Below are 15,896 nucleotides of genomic sequence, written 5' to 3'. Positions count from 1 at the left end.
AGCACTGGAATGGGTTACCTAGGGAGGTGGTGGAATCTCCATCCTTAGAGGTTTTTAAAGCCCGGCTTGACAAAGCCCTGGCTGGGACGATTTAGTTGGATTTAGTTGAGCAGGGGGTTGGAGTAGATGACCTCCTGAGATCTCTTCCAACCCTAATCTTCTATGATTCTATGAATGTCCAGGAGATCTTTGCATACACAGAGCCAGTGGCCCAAAGTGGCACAGAAGGGATGTGTCCTCTATTTCAGCCCATAGGAAACCCTCTCAGCAAAACTGAATCCATCAACCTTTAAAGAGAAACTGAGTTAAATAGCACAAAGAAATGTGTGTGGATAGGAACTGTGTGGAAAGCTATAACTAATAATGTAACAGCAAATAACTAAGGAAAAAGCAAACCATGCTGCTTCCTGGAGCTGCTGTTTCTCCAATTCGCTGCGGTCATTTGTAGGTATGGTTTCCAGATCCAAAGAAATCAAACAGCATGTAGAAAAAAGCAATTTCAATCACAGTAACCACCTGCTGTGGTGATTAAGCAAGGCAAATGGCACAGGCCACAGAGTCCCAGGGTGGACAGCAAGGAAACAGAGCATCAAGACAAGACAGAAAGCACACAAAGTCAGAGTTTGATAATGCCTTCCACTCAGTGATGGAGAAGCAAGACACCCCTGCAGTCACAGCAGCCACACGGCAGGTCTGAGGGGATGAGAAGAGAAAGACAACGGAGAGATGAAAGGGTAAGTGACAAGAACATGCAGGCTCAAGTAGATATGGACCCAGCTGATCATTGTAAGAGGGATAAGGACAGGCCGTGCTATCAGCAAACAGCAGATGGCTTATGCTTACAGACAGGAATGATGAGCAAGGAAGACAGTGTTCCCAGCCACTTCCATGCCAGATTAGACTGGGGTAGTGGAAGAATGGGCACATACTACTATAAAAGATGAACACAGTTAAGCCTTGACAGATGGAGACATAGACACAAAGGCATGGAGGACGCTGAGCACAAGAAATGGGATTTGTGAAGGATGGAGGTTCCCATTTGCCACTGAATTGTACATCACTTGAAAACTGATAATATCAGCCTTACTTTACTCAGACTTGGGTGACATTTTGCCTTGGTTTGTGCAGTATGGCTCTGGGTACTCTTCACAACCTTCTACCCTGGCCCAAGGTCTGTGGTCACTCTTTTTTGTTTTCAAGCCAGGCTGAACAATACAGATTTCCTGACTTAGCGAAGTTACCTGGTTTGGATGCTGCCTTGCAACAGGCCTCAGAGAAGAAACAGAGCTGCTCCACAAACTCACTGAAGCCTGCAGTGATCCCCTCGTCTTATGAGTCTCTCTTTGTATATGGGGATTGGGCATTAGATTGCAAAGTGCAAATCTACTCATCCCTTAGTCAAAGGGCCCTTGTATGCTAAGGAACAAGAAGATCCCATGGAGCGTAGCTCTGAAGCACACAGGAGAGGGAAGCGGTCCGGAACCCTCCATGGGCTCCCCCGGTTCTGTCTCCCACCCACCTTAAGCAGCAGAACGACACTGAGCCCACCATGTTTGGGCCTTCCATGGCCAGAGGGTGGGCTGGATCTGCCTTTTACATTGTCCTTTTCAATTATTTCCATGCCACACTTGGCTCCTTACATCTCCTTTAGAGCCAGGCCCCCCTGTTTAGCAGATTGCCTGTCTGGTTCCACATACACGGACTCCAAACTCTCTAGCTGTTGCCTAAACAGTTGACTTACTGAGATTAAACTTCAGACCCAACCTGGGTGCAGCAAAAAACTGAGACACTGTGGATGGTGTTACCAGCTCAAACCAAAAGAAAGAAACGACTCATGTCAGATGCTCATTGTGTGTTTCAGATCCTCAAAGCCCTAGGCCTTCTAGTGCTTTTTATACATTTTAAGCAAAAGAACATGGGATTTTTAAAACCTAAAAGCTACTATTTTAAACAACATCATTACACTCCCCAAACTGCTTAAAGAAGAACAATGATGACAATTAAGCACGGGGTCCATGGTTTCCCCTCTCAATGATATTTCTGTTTTCTATGTAGAATCTAACTGGCCACAAAAGATCCTACACAGCACTTAATCTTTTTTTTGCGGAGGGGCTGGCTATGCAGAAGGGAAGTTACCATAGGGCTGAAAGGAGCAGATGAAGAAGGGAATCCTTAGACACCCTATATGCTGTACCTGTCCCAGATACCCCTGGAGCTGTGACGGGGATGGTCACGGAAAGGGCTCATATTGCATGCTAGAGACATGATATATACACACCTTTGTTACATGTTAATTGTGAGACACACTGAAAGCCTCTTGCTATCTTTCTACCAGTTCTTGTAACATTCTGTTGTAGGAGTTGCTCAGCTACTGGGAGACTGAAACATTCTTAAATGCTATAAAATAATCACTGAGAGTTCAGCAGTGCTTTCAGATGCATGTACAGTGGTCGTTGTTATAAACTTTTCAGTTTTGAATTGGATAACTAGATAACATTACCACACTGTTTGCAATATTCCTAGGTGTTTCCAGTACTTTGTAAGCTACTACACAATATTATCCCTGTGCCAACTGGAAAGCTTTTCAGGGCAACCACCCTGGCCTTAGAATCCATAAGTCAAAACACAGTAATGTCCAAAGGGAGCAGCTGTTTGGATATCAGCTGTAATTTCTGTCTAATCTTTTTGGGCTAACAAATTTTTGGAACGTTTGTATTTCAATGTAATCAATAACCTCCCAGGAACATTGCATTGGATCCCCCCACATTTTCTCACTATATAACACAATGATAAAGTCTCTGGAATCAAGGTTAATTCTTTTAGAAGCACAACATTTAGCTAAGTGGAGACGTCAGTCCTTCTTCGGCCAGAAGAGAGCACTGCTAAGTAGAAAAAAAATAAAAAAGAAGCTCACAAATTTAAAATCCTAAAAAAATGTCGAGTTCAACTGGAAATACAAATAGAACAGCTTGCTAAACACTCACCACCACATCGGTCCCTCCGGAGCTATTAGAGAACAGCCTGTAGAGACTAACTAGCCCATTTGGCTGAAGAGGGGGTCTGATGTTTACCACAGCTAACGTAGAAGCCACAGTGTGGAACATGGGAGCGTGGAGGCCTTCAGGAGGGGCAGGGCCTGTTCTACAGCGTGCCCAGCTGCTAGGGGTCCGGCCCACAGAGTTTACTGACCAGACCTTGAAAAAACAAAACAAAGAGCAATTTGTGAAGGGTTTGGGCCTGCAAGATGCTGAACACTCCTGGGAGGTGCTGAGTTGATGGGGCTAACACAGCTTTACTGGTGGCAAGATAAAACTGCACTATAACTTAAGACAATTTTGTGACATTTCTTTAGTCCCTCCTCTGGTTCAAATCAATTCTTTTTAAAGAGGGGAATAAAATATTTTTAAGAACAGAAGAATGGCCACAGTCTGGGTCAGACCAAAGGTCCATCTAGCCTAGTATCCTGTCTTCCGACAGTGGCCAGTGTCAGGTGCTTCAGAGGGAATGAACAGAACAGGTAATCATCAAGTCATCCATCCCCTTTCACCCATTCCTAGCTTTTCACCATTATGATTAAGGGGGGCAAGTACATTTTCATGAGGTTCCTGCAAGGCTGATTTAAGAACAGACACTTTTGTTTGCCATGTAATACTGTACACAGAGGAGGCCCTAGAAAACTTGCCTCATCTTACCTAAGATAAGGTAAGAAAGGGCAGCATTCCCTTGACTATTGCAAATTCCAAGGGCAAACTGCAAATAGTGACCTAGCCCCAATCCTGCTATTGTATCCCTGCGGGTTATGCCTTTTTTGCCTGTGAATAGGTCCAATTAAATCAATGTGGCTCTGCATGGGATTTAAGTTTCCCTTGCACTGATCCAATTACAGAAGCAGGACCTTAGTGATTTAAGGCAACTGGCAAGTTTTTAAGGGACCCCACTCTATTAAATATATTAATATAATTAATCATTTGGCAAAATTGTCAGTAATCCAAAGTATAATATAAAGAAAACACATTGAAAAGCATGGGTAAGTCAGCACCTCTAATTTTATTCATTTATTTTTGCAATAACATTTGCTTTATTATACTAGCACAAAGAGAGTGGTTTCAGTTCCAAGGTTTCAAAATACAGCAGCTTGAATTAGGCCTGATTAAAAACTGCACGTCTCTATGAACTATGCCTACTGATTTTGTCAGCTTCACCAAAACCAGACTGATCTGCAGACTACATAAAACTCAGCACTTATTAAACACAGTCTCCAACAAATCTGCATGAAAATTAAATTTTGCTTTCATCAAGGAGTGCATAAACATATGGAAGGATGTATAATCTTATTTATCAAAAACCATTTGTATAATTAAACACGAATATCTTAAAAGGTTGCCTTAGGTCATCATTTGCATGAGTAAGTAATTTGTAGAATGTCAGGTACAATAGACAGAATAGATGGATGTGTGAGTGTATAGGGTTAAATTAGGCTCAATAATAGGCAACCACATAGTGATCAATCAGAATGATAGATCTAAATGGCAATACAAGAGGACTGTCTGAGTGATTTTTAGTATAAGTATTCCTTAGTAAGCTTTCATGTTGAGCAGTTCTAACTACAGTAAAACACGTTCTCACAAAATCTCTTCTGGACGGTTTTTTTTTTTTTTTTAAAGTTCGCATCTTGCTTTTTTTAAAACAGAGCCTGGAGAACTTTCAGTTTTCTGAATTTACAACATTTATGTTCAGGGAGCTTACATTTTAAAAGGGGTCAGGTGCAGGAGAGAACCAAAAACATACAAGGGCTTTAAGTGTTGTGATTCAAAAACTGTAGATATCAACTAAAGTTAAAGAATCAAAGTTACTTTCTCATACTCTTTCTAGCACATACTACTACTAAAGCAAACTCTACTACAAATGAGATCCTATACCAAAAAGTTTGCACATCATATTTTTCTTTCAGTGATCTCTGCAGAGAAGTTTTCCTGAAGTCAAACTCCTTTCAGTCTACTGCAACAGGCCAAACACTATCTCGGTTAAGTCCTTGCAGCTACAAAGATTTGACAATAGTTGCTCACTTTAAGGAGTATTTTTCTTCATGGATGGCAAATTCTTAGGCAGGGTACAGTTCGAAGAGCTCCAGCTGTATTGACTCAATACCAACCTTGGGGTGAAATGCTCCAGAGTTTTATTCTGAACTATGGGAACATGCCTGTGAGGCCTTAATGAGCAAATCATTTAACTTCTCTCGGCGTCAGTTTAGCCATCTGTAAAAGGGTAAATGGGCATAAAAATACTTTCCTTAAGGGAGTGTTGTGATAATTTAGTGATAGCAAGCACTTTGAGATTCTGAGATATAAGTATTAATTGCAGACATAAATGCTAATATTTAAACACTTGCCTGAGTGTATATGCAAATCAGACAGCTATACATCCAACTGCTAGCATCTGCACCTGCAGTCAATTGCATCTATTAAAAATTGAAGGCTCTGTCATGATCCTTTCAAAAATGCATCACACAGCAGTCATGAACCTTTACAGCCTGTTGCACTGATTAATGTAATGTTATGTGGTATGCTTTTGTACACAAACAAAATAATAGAAGTCTTTTGAAGTTGCACTGCATCATTCTGAGGTGTGATGCAGCTAACATAAGGGGCACACAATAACATTCATAAAAGACTGCAGACAGAAGCATTACCTGCTATATGTATTGTATAAAGCCATAAAAAATAAGCTAGCCAAGAGCAGAACAAGGATAAGAGTGTGGGGGAAGTGATCATGGCACTAGACTACCAATATAAGTAGAGACTTCGGGGACTACAGTGTATGGAAAGAAGAAAACCATCAAAATAAGGTACTTGTTACTTTAACTCTTTTAATATATTGCTTCAATAATCATTAAGTCTTACATCATAGTACGTGGACTCAAAACCCTGCCAAAATCTGTACAGCCATTAGTGGGTGCAGTGTCTCAAGAAAGCCACGAAGGGGCTCCAAATGCATCTACAGAAGGAGTATTTCAGACCTCTTCATCAATTTGCTGGCCACCTGCCCAGACAGCACTTTGAAGTAGGGTCAGAAAGAAAGAAGCTCTCTGGAGGCAATATATTCAGAGAACTAGAGAATTCCAGTCACAGGTAAGTGAGTTTGTTTTCTCCTTCATAAATCGGCCTCCATAAACGCCCCCGTTCTTGGAGACTGGTGAGCAGCAATCACCCAAAACGGTCATATGGCAGCTTCCAAGTCTGACAGCACAGCCAAGAACTGGCAAAAACTGGGTTACAAGTGACTGTCCTACAGACCTCAATCATAAGGAGTGGCGGAAACATGCTGCAAAAGCTGCCTCAGCTCTAGCACAATAAGCCTGCCATGGATAAACTCTCACCTGCAGTCAGGGCTGGCCTCACCATGAGGCGAACTGAGGCGGCTGCCTCAGGTGCCAGACTTGGGGGGGGGAGGGGCCCACAAGGACCCAGAGTGTAGAAAATTGTGTCTGCTGCTGGTGCATATGTATTCTCTCTGCTCTAGATGCACAGAGATGGTGGAGTGCTGTGCTGGAGGAAGGAGGGCACAAGAGATAACAGGCAGGCAGGAGAAAAGATGAGAGGGAATAACAGAAAGCAGCAGGAGCTGCAGGGAGAGAGAGAAGGAGGAGCCTCTTATGTATCTCTCTAGCACCCCCAGGAGCCTGGACTGATTAACACTGGCTTCTCAGGGAGCTTCCTGTTTCCTGCTGCTTCCCTGAACCCACTTGAGGAGAACAGGCAGTCAGCTGAAGTAGTAGGAACCAGTTAGGCCCTTAAGACTTGATATCTTCCCTCACTCAGGCCCTGCTACCAGCCTGCATATTTGTCCCCTTCAACTGAGTGCTGAGAGCCACTATAGCTGGCACAGAACAGCAGTCATGAGTGAGAGAAGAAAACACTCCTCTGGGGCAGCATTCAGAAAAAGAAAGAAAGTAAAGGAAGCTTTTCTATCTAAGTAGGAAGGAGCTCCCCTGAGACACACAGACACAAATGTTCATGGTGAGCCTTCCGGCCCCAGCGAGGATGTGAGTGGTGAGGAGATGACTGATCTTCCAGTTAGGCAGAGTGCAGGTGACCTGGCAGCTACTGCAGCATCCATATCTCCATCTCAAATGCATGCATCGCTAACCATGCACATTCCTGAAGAAAAGTGTAGATCAGAGAAGAATGTGGTGGAGGCGCAAGAAACAGCTGCTGCTGAGTTTAGTTCCTTAAGTCTAGATGATCCAGGACTGTGGACCCACTTGAGCAGCAGCCTGAGGGACTTCCTTGTACTGCATGGGCCACAGCAAGTGAAAAATTTCATGTTCCCCAAAGACAATGAAAATAGAAGTTACCATCCAACACATTACTGGCGTGACATCCCCAATGGTGACAAAGTGGAGAGGCCATGGCTTATGTACTCAAAAACCCAGAATGCTGCATACTGTTTTTGTTGCATACTCTTCCAGTCTAATGTTCCAGCCACATTGGGTTCTACAGGAACAAAGGACTGGAAAAATCTGGCTAGAAATCTGGCATGCCATGAGAAGGCAGCAAATCACCAGAGAGCATTCCATAGGTGGAAAGAGCTTGAGGGTTAAAGGCCACCATAGATGATCAGCATCAAGAGAAGATTGCATCAGAGTTTCTTTACTGCCAAAATGTTCTGAAAAAGGTCATTGCCATTGTGAGAATGCTTGCTACCCAAAACCTAGCACTGCGTGGCACTTCAAATCAGCTGTATGTGCCAAACAATGGAAACTTCCTTAAAATTGTGGAGCTGATGGCTGAGTCTGATGCTGTACTCCAGGAGCATCTAAGAAGAATCACCACCCAAGAAATGTACACACACCACTACCTTGGAAAAACAGTTCAAAATGAGATCAAACAGTTACTGGCAACAAAAGTGAAACACAAGATTGTGGCAGATCTGAAGTCAGCAAGATATTACTCTGTTATTCTTGACTGTACACCTGACATCAGCCATACGGAACAAATGACTTTAATGGTGCATTTTGTAACAACAACAGAACCTAGTGAAAATGTCCCTGCAATGGTGACTGTCAGAGAGCATCTTCTAGAATTTATTGACATTGATGATACTACAGGAGCTGGCATGACAAATGTGCTTCTTAAAAAGCTGGAAGATACGGGAATTGCGATAGCTGACATGAGAGGTCAGGGCTACAATAATGGTGCCAACATGAGAGGAAAGAACAGAGGAGTGCAGACATGGATCTGAGAGTTAAACCCTTGAGCTTTTTTTGTCCCATGCAGTTCTCATTCATTGAACTTGGTGGTCAGTGATGCAGCATCAGCTTCTAGTGAGGCTGCTGAATTTTTTAATGTAATTCAAAGCATCTATGTATTTTTCTCTACATCAACTCATCAAGGGCAAATTTTGAAGCAACATCTGGGAACATCCTCTCAGACACTGAAACCACTGAGTGCCATACGATGGGAAAGTCGAGTGGAGGCGATAAAGCCTATCAAACAGCAAATTGGGAAGATAGATGATGCCATAGTTGCCATTATGGAGGATAATGCTATGACAGGAACTGTTCGTGGGAGAACAGTAGCAGAGGGACATGGACTCACCAGAAACAGACATAACCTCAAATTTATGTGTGGGTTAGTGTTGTGGCATGTTTGAAATAAATGTTGTAAGCAAGACACTCCAAGGTGTTGACCTTGATATATCTGGAGCAATGGAACTGGACAAAGCAAAGTCATACCTACAGTCTTACCAGTCAGATGAGGTATTTCAAAATGTTCTGAAGAATGCAGAGAAGTTGGCAGAGGAACTTCACACTGAAGCTATTTTCCCACCCATTCAAGAATACAAGAGTCACTGAAGAAGAAGACATTTTGATTATGAGGCACGGGATAATCCCATAAGAGACCCCAAACAATAATTCAAAGTTGAATTTCTTTAACCAGGTGCTATATAGTGCAATACAGTCAGTTGAAGAACGTTTCATGCAGCTCAAGGAACACAGCAGTATATTTGGGAAGTTGTATGATATTCCAAAACTCCTCACTATACCTGAAGAAGACCTACACCAGCAATCATAGAATATCAGGGTTGGAAGGGACCTCAGGGGGTCATCAGTCCAACCCCCTGCTCAAAGCAGGACCAATGCCCAATTTTTGCCCCATCCCTAAATGGCCCCCTCAAGGATTGAACTCACAATCCTGGCTTTAGCAGGCCAATGTTCAAAGCACTGAGCTATCCCTCCCCCCTCCAATGCATGGCACTAGAGACAGTGTTGACACATGATGACATATGCGATATTGATGCGAGTGATTTTAGGTGACGAACTGAAAGCCCTTTCAAGATACATTTCAGCAGCATCAACTCCAAAGGCTCTTCTGGAATATATGTGCACAAATAAGATGACCACCCTCTTTCCAAATGCTTTTGTTGCTCTGCTCATACTTCTAACACTTCCTGTAACAGTTGCCAGTGGAGAACGCAGCTTCTCCAAACTGAAGTTAATAAAAACACATCTACGCTCCACAATGACAATGGCCTTGCAACCACCTCAATAGAGCATGAGCTGGCCCAGACTGTGGGCCTTCAGCAGGAAGCAGTTCAAATCTTTGTAACCAAGAAGGCACGGAAAGCATCACTTTGATTATTCAAACAGATAAAAATGCCAGTGTTTACTATGCAGACAAGAAAAGTTACATGTGCTGTTCAGGCATTTGAAAGGTAAGTGTTATTTAACATTTTTGAACAAGGCATTTTAAGTTGTTAGTTCTCCTTTATTGGGGTAGGTAGCAGATCAGGTAGTAGAACAGGAATAAGGCAGAACTGAGACCTTTCAAAGTTTTGGCCCAAGCGAGGGGGGTTGGGGGCGTCATTTGAGCTCCCCGTCTCAGGTGCCAAAATGTTGTGGGCCTGCCCTGCCTGCAATAATGTCTGTGGATTCTCCACAGCACACCCACTTTCCCAAATTCAAGGCCAGTTCCTCAGCAAAGCTGAGTACCGACAACTCCCACTGAAGGCAATTAAATCTGTTTGGCTTTCAGACATGGATGAAGATCACAGAATCATAGACCGTGGGGACGGAAAACGCCTGTTAGATCATTGAACTCATCTCCCTACCCATGTAGGAATGGTCCCTACAATTCTTTAAAAACTCAGGTCTTTACAAAGGAGCTAAAGTTTTGAGCAAGAAAACTGATTTCTTTGCATCAACATAAAATAATATGTAAAGTTATTCAATCTGTACAGGAAATCCTTAAGGGAATTAAAGGGAAGGGCTGGACATAACCATGCCTCAGTGCAGGCAGATGGACTAATGACCACTTGAGATGCCTTCCAACTCTACATTTCCATGATTCAAGGACATAGGCCAATAGCCATCATAGCTGAGGTGAACCAACAGAAGAAGAAAAGCACCTCACCAGTGGGCAAGCAAAATGACTTCTCAGCTAATGAATAATGAAAGGGCTACAGAAACTGCCAAAATAACACTAAAACAAGAGTGACTCACACCTAACACATTCTAGGAGAGAGGCAGCCCTGAGTTAAGAGAGTAGACACAGAATCAGAAAAAAGAAACCAGAGCTCTTGACACTTGAAGAAGCGCAGTCCCAGTTAATTTAGTAGCAGTACTGTGAAAAGAGTTTTATGTTCTTCACACACTATATGCCTCCCAAATGATGGTAGATACGTATATTGGACAGATCAGATGGAAGTCCCTTTAAACATGCTGACTCCCGGGAAAGTTCAAAAGAGAGGATCTGCTGTTCATACTGAGGCTAACACAAGTCTAGCAATGGGCTATTAAAGAGGAGACCGCTCCAGTATTGAAGAGGATTCATGTGATATTGGGGTAAGTGACAAAGCATACACTGCCATGAGATTTAGGGTCCTACAGTCATCTATGTGTTTGTGAGAACCAGAAGGCCAGATCAAACCACACCTGTGCATGGACTAGGGTGACCAGACAACAAAAGTGAAACATCAGGATGGGGGGGGGAGGATGGAGGGGGGGATGGGGTGGATAATAGGAGCATATATAAGAAAAAGACGCAAAAATCGGGACTGTCCTTATAAACTCAGGACATCTGGTCATCCTAGCATGGATGCACAAGACCCAGAAAGGATGCAAGGAGCCAACCCCTTTACCCCGCAGATGGATCAAGCATAATTACAGTCCTTGCGTACAGTAAGCCCAAGGACTCCATACATGTAGCCCTGCTGCTGGTGCTAGCCTTTCCAAAAGCGACCTTGCAGCACCTCTGTATATGAGCCAGCAGAGCTGGACCTTTGCAGGGGGGAGTGCACAGCATTTTTCAAGGGTGATGCTGTTGCTATGCTTCCCCTCAGCTCCCTGGATCTCTCAGAGACATTGTGCTGGTTTCAGTCCTCACTTTTCAGTTTCCTGAAATCAACCTCCAACCTTAAGGTTGCATAAATATCAGATTTTTGCAATGAATAGAGATATTTTTGTTTAAGCAAAACCAGGACATTTTCAGTGCATGACTCATATTAAATAAAGGTAATGGGGCTCGTGTGATTAAGTCCCTGCACATCCTATTGGCAGTATTTAGAAACAAAAGGCTCTGTGTTGTGTTTTGTTTTGGCTGGGCTGTGCACTTGCATTGGAATTTACAAGAGAAGGAACAGGTAGTTTCAAGCCATCTTTGCACTTTCTCTATTCTTGGGCCTGCCTAGCCCCTAGCATAAGAAAGAGCAGTCTCAAGGACGCTTTATTTTATGCACAGCTTACTGGCACTTATGAGCCATTCTTGCAACTAAGTGGCCCTATAATGCAGTGCAGCCAAAATAATCTGGGGTTGCTTCTGCAGAGACAACACAATTCAGAGCATAGTGCAAAAAGTCCATCTCTCTACAGATCTACTGTGTCCACCCCTGGAATAATATATTAATTTCTGGGCAACATCCTACCAGAAAGGCATTGACAAACTTGGAAGGGTTCAGACAAAAGCAACATAAAGCATTCATGGTGCTAGAGAGACTGATTTACGAGGAAAGAAAAAAATATTAGGAAAGATAATAGATTAAATGAGCTAAACAGATAGAGATTGGTTATGAGACAAAGGGAGCAACCATAGCTGTCTATTAATATTTGTGAAGTGTAAATATCAAAGATACAGAGGAATTATTTAACATGGCACATGGGGGTAGAACTAGGATTGAAAAATGAAATTGAGAATAGAAAGATTTAGGAAAAACCTCCTGCCAGAAAGATCTATTAGGCTGTAGAAGTACCTTAAGGGAAATGGTAAAAACTGATTCATTTGGGAATTTTCAAACCAGATTGGATAAAACACCAGAAAACAAACTGTAAGAACAATTCTGAACTGAGGGGGAGATGGACTTGCTGGGAGCTAATAGTTCTTTCTAGGTAGGTACTTATATGATCCTCATTACTGTAGCATCTGACTGCTTCACAACATTAATGAATTTAACTCACAAACACTGCTGCAAGGTCAGGGAATATCATTATGCCCACTTTACAGATAGAGAACTTAATTCGGAGAGATTTAGTTACTTGCCTAAGAGCCCTGGAAACTGAACACAGACTGCCTGAGTCCAAGCGCAGTGGCTTACCACAAGACCATTCCTTGCCCATGGCTTCAAGATAGGCCAAAGCTAGTAGATGGCAATGGAAACATCAAGATATACCAAGTTTGCTCTGCAAGAACCACCTGGCTTTAGTAGGGCATATGGCATTCTCACAGCTTTCCTATTACTGGGGGAATATTTAATGTTTTCAGCCACATCACGGCCTAGTTCTTCATCTGGTTATTCATGCAGTTTAGGAGATTAGGGATATTTAGTCTCCTAGGGGACATTTAGACCCCAGGGTCTCTGAAGTCCCATGCATTCACTGCCATTTAAATGGTCCCTATAGCATTGATGGCTCTTGATTCAACAGGTACATTAATAGTCCGTAATCTTCAGGCACATCTGGACTTGCAAATCTTGATGTCTGAGTGTTGCGGCCCTAATGACCCAGGCTCTGCTCTTATTACTGAGGTTAAAGAACTTCCACAGACTAAAATATTTACGACCACAAACACAGCTGATCAATTCTCCTTCATGGTTCTCCCAAGGCAGCACTTTGACAATGCAATAGATATCCTCAAACTAACTTGATAAAGTCTGATGCAGATGCCCATATGGCTGGTGACAATTGCTACCTAACAAAAACCAGTTATTGAAGCTGAAATTTCCTTATGCTAAGCATCCTTTAATTTAACAGTCAGCAATGGAAGGGATTGATTTACCATTGCCAAAGAGTTAAGGACATAAACAGAGCATTTCTAAGGATCTGGAAACATCTACTTTTAGCCAGTGCCCACCATTTTAGCAAACAGCACTCCCATGTGCACACAGCAAAAATGGCAATTGTGCATTTCTGTGACTACCAAAAATCCTTAAATTTTTCAGCATAGTGGTAGAAAATTTTCAAATCCTACATAATCTGGTTTTACTGTGCAAGGGATAAAATCACACCCCTACTGGAGGCAGGCTACAGGACTACAATGTATCCCTTCTGTAGCCTTCCATGGCCACTACTCCTGGAGTAATGACCACTCCTGCCTTATATCCCTTATGTAGGTGTTTCCAATCATTGCATAAGTGCAGATCTAACAATCCCTTTCCAGGTCCATTGCTAATACATCTCTGCACTGGCATAGCCAGTACCAGCAGGGAGCCCCCCTTCCATGTGCAAAAGCCATGCTGAGGATCAGCTCTACTCTGCCCCACTCACATGCACTGCAAGGATTCCACAGTGTGACAGGACTTGGGGTCCAACTCTGCTCCTTTTAAAGTCAATTCCAAATCTCCCATTGAATTTAAAGAGAGTTGGATCAGGCCCTTGCTTAAGGAAGTGTCTTCAGACATTACTGCTGATTTGGGATCCCTCCGATTCTGGGTGCCCACTTAACACATTTTGAAGAGACCTCATCTTCAGAAGTGTTCCTTCAGTACAGAAGAGGTTGCTCAGCACTTCTGCTTAGGTGTCTAAAGCTGAGTACCCCAAAATCAAGGCCCGCAAAATCACTGGCCGCTTTTTGCAAATAGAGTACAATGGGTGTATTTTAACAACTGCACATACATTCTGGGAATAAAACTCATTAAACTAAATTATTAGCTCTCTATGAAAAATATCTTAGTAATTTTATAACTAATATTAAGTTACTGGGTGTGATTAGGGCAAAGGCCTCACTTGCATAGTATTTTGCTTTGTGCTCTGGTGTAATATAATGCCAGGAGGCAATGCTCATGGTAGGCAGGATAACCATTGCCTCTTCTATGTATAGCCAGATACAGTAGAACCCTCTCTAGCTGGCGACGTAAACTGACTGTCACTACTGGGTGTCATTTTCTTCCTAGTTACTTTTAGATATGAATCAGCCTCTCCCCAAAGCACAAAACAAAACACTATTATTATTATTATTATCATCATCATCTAGAGGCCATAAACAGTATCAGAGACCCATTGTGCTAGATGCTGTACAAATACACAATAAGAAATGATCCCTCCCCCACACAACTTGCAATCTAAATGAGATAGACAGGGAAGATGTCAGGGAAGACAGGGAGAAAGGAAGTCCCATATCCTCATGTTACAGGTGGGGAGATGAGGCACGAAGAAATGAAGTGACTTGTCTGTGTCAGAGCCAGGAAATTAACAGAGATTTTCCAAGTGCCTGTCCAGTGCCTTAGTTACAAAACCCTCCTTCCCCTCTGGCATTTAGTTAACATCCCTAGTAAAGCCTGTAGATCACATTCATAAAGCTGGATTTCAGGCATGTGGATTCTAATGATTCGGTAATGTGTTAGGCCAAGCTTGATCCTCTTAACACTGCTCTATGTCTTGACTAATAATCGCAAAACACTATTAAAACATTAAAAGTCATGCTAATGCTAAATCCATTCTTGGGGGGAAATATCACAACAGCAAACAGTTTGGGGATCAAAAAACATGTCAAAATGTAACTGCAGCTCGTTTCATATAATGCACTGTTAAACCAGTAATTAATAAGAGATGTAAACAGGTCTAACTCTAAAAAGCAGACAATTTAATAATTTGCTTCCTATGGGTATGTAATGATATAGTTATCCTATTCCCCCGAGAGAGATAAGCAGATATTAAAAGGTCTTTCCAATACCTGTAATGGCTAAGGGCAACAGCTAATTCAATAGATTCGATCAAAATCACCACTCCTTTCGCTGCTACTGATTTATTACTTTGGCTGTAGTTAGTCATCACTCATTTTAGTTTGCTTTTCAGTACTCATAAATTATGCCTCATAAATAAAAAGATACAATCAAGGAAATCATATCAATTCATCTACATCCCTGGAGTATATTTTCCCATGGTACTCACACTAATGTCTTTTTAAAGGATAGCTTTTGAATATGTCAGAATCACAATATACCAAAAAAAGGTCTGGCCAGAGTTGTACCTTAATAGGTTCACAGCTAATGTGGGAAGCCAATAAATCTGATCTGATACCATTATTTAGTTAAATGAACAAAACTCTAGGATGGATTCATAAACACATGACTTGTGGGCATGGATCTGGGATGATGTTGCTGTGGCCATACACTGGCATGCAGCTGAGGTTTCTGAATGTGGAAAAATTTGTTTGTAAAATTGCTCTCTGTCTCCTCCTTTTCATAAACCCCACAAAGATGAAGGACACATTTCAGTGCAGTAAGAGGTATTTGGAACTGTGATCTCAGTTACACCAGTGAAGCAAAAAGTTACTTTGGATTTACTGAGATCAGAATGTTCCCTCAATTCACTTCTAATCTGGACACTTTGTGGAGTGGGTACTGTGGATTTTAAAGAACAAGAACCCAAGGAAATGTTCATTTGTTTGATTTTGAGGTCCCACTCA

At 42.3% G+C, this 15,896-nt stretch overlaps 1 protein-coding gene across 1 annotated transcript in view; it reads right to left on the bottom strand.

Moving 5' to 3' along the window:
• The window catches only part of USH2A (usherin), a 568,735-nt gene that overhangs the window by 16,167 nt on the left and 536,672 nt on the right, over nt 1-15,896 (bottom strand). The window contains exon 64 of the mRNA XM_077811946.1: nt 2,985-3,194. Within this exon, the coding sequence (XP_077668072.1) occupies nt 2,985-3,194 (210 nt within the window). The remainder of the gene's footprint in view (nt 1-2,984; nt 3,195-15,896) is intronic.

Source organism: Eretmochelys imbricata, chromosome 3 (genome assembly GCF_965152235.1).
Source record: "Eretmochelys imbricata isolate rEreImb1 chromosome 3, rEreImb1.hap1, whole genome shotgun sequence".
NCBI classification, from domain to species: domain Eukaryota; kingdom Metazoa; phylum Chordata; order Testudines; family Cheloniidae; genus Eretmochelys; species Eretmochelys imbricata.
Note: the sequence above shows the minus strand (reverse complement) of the source record. Positions and strands in the feature narration are given on the sequence as shown.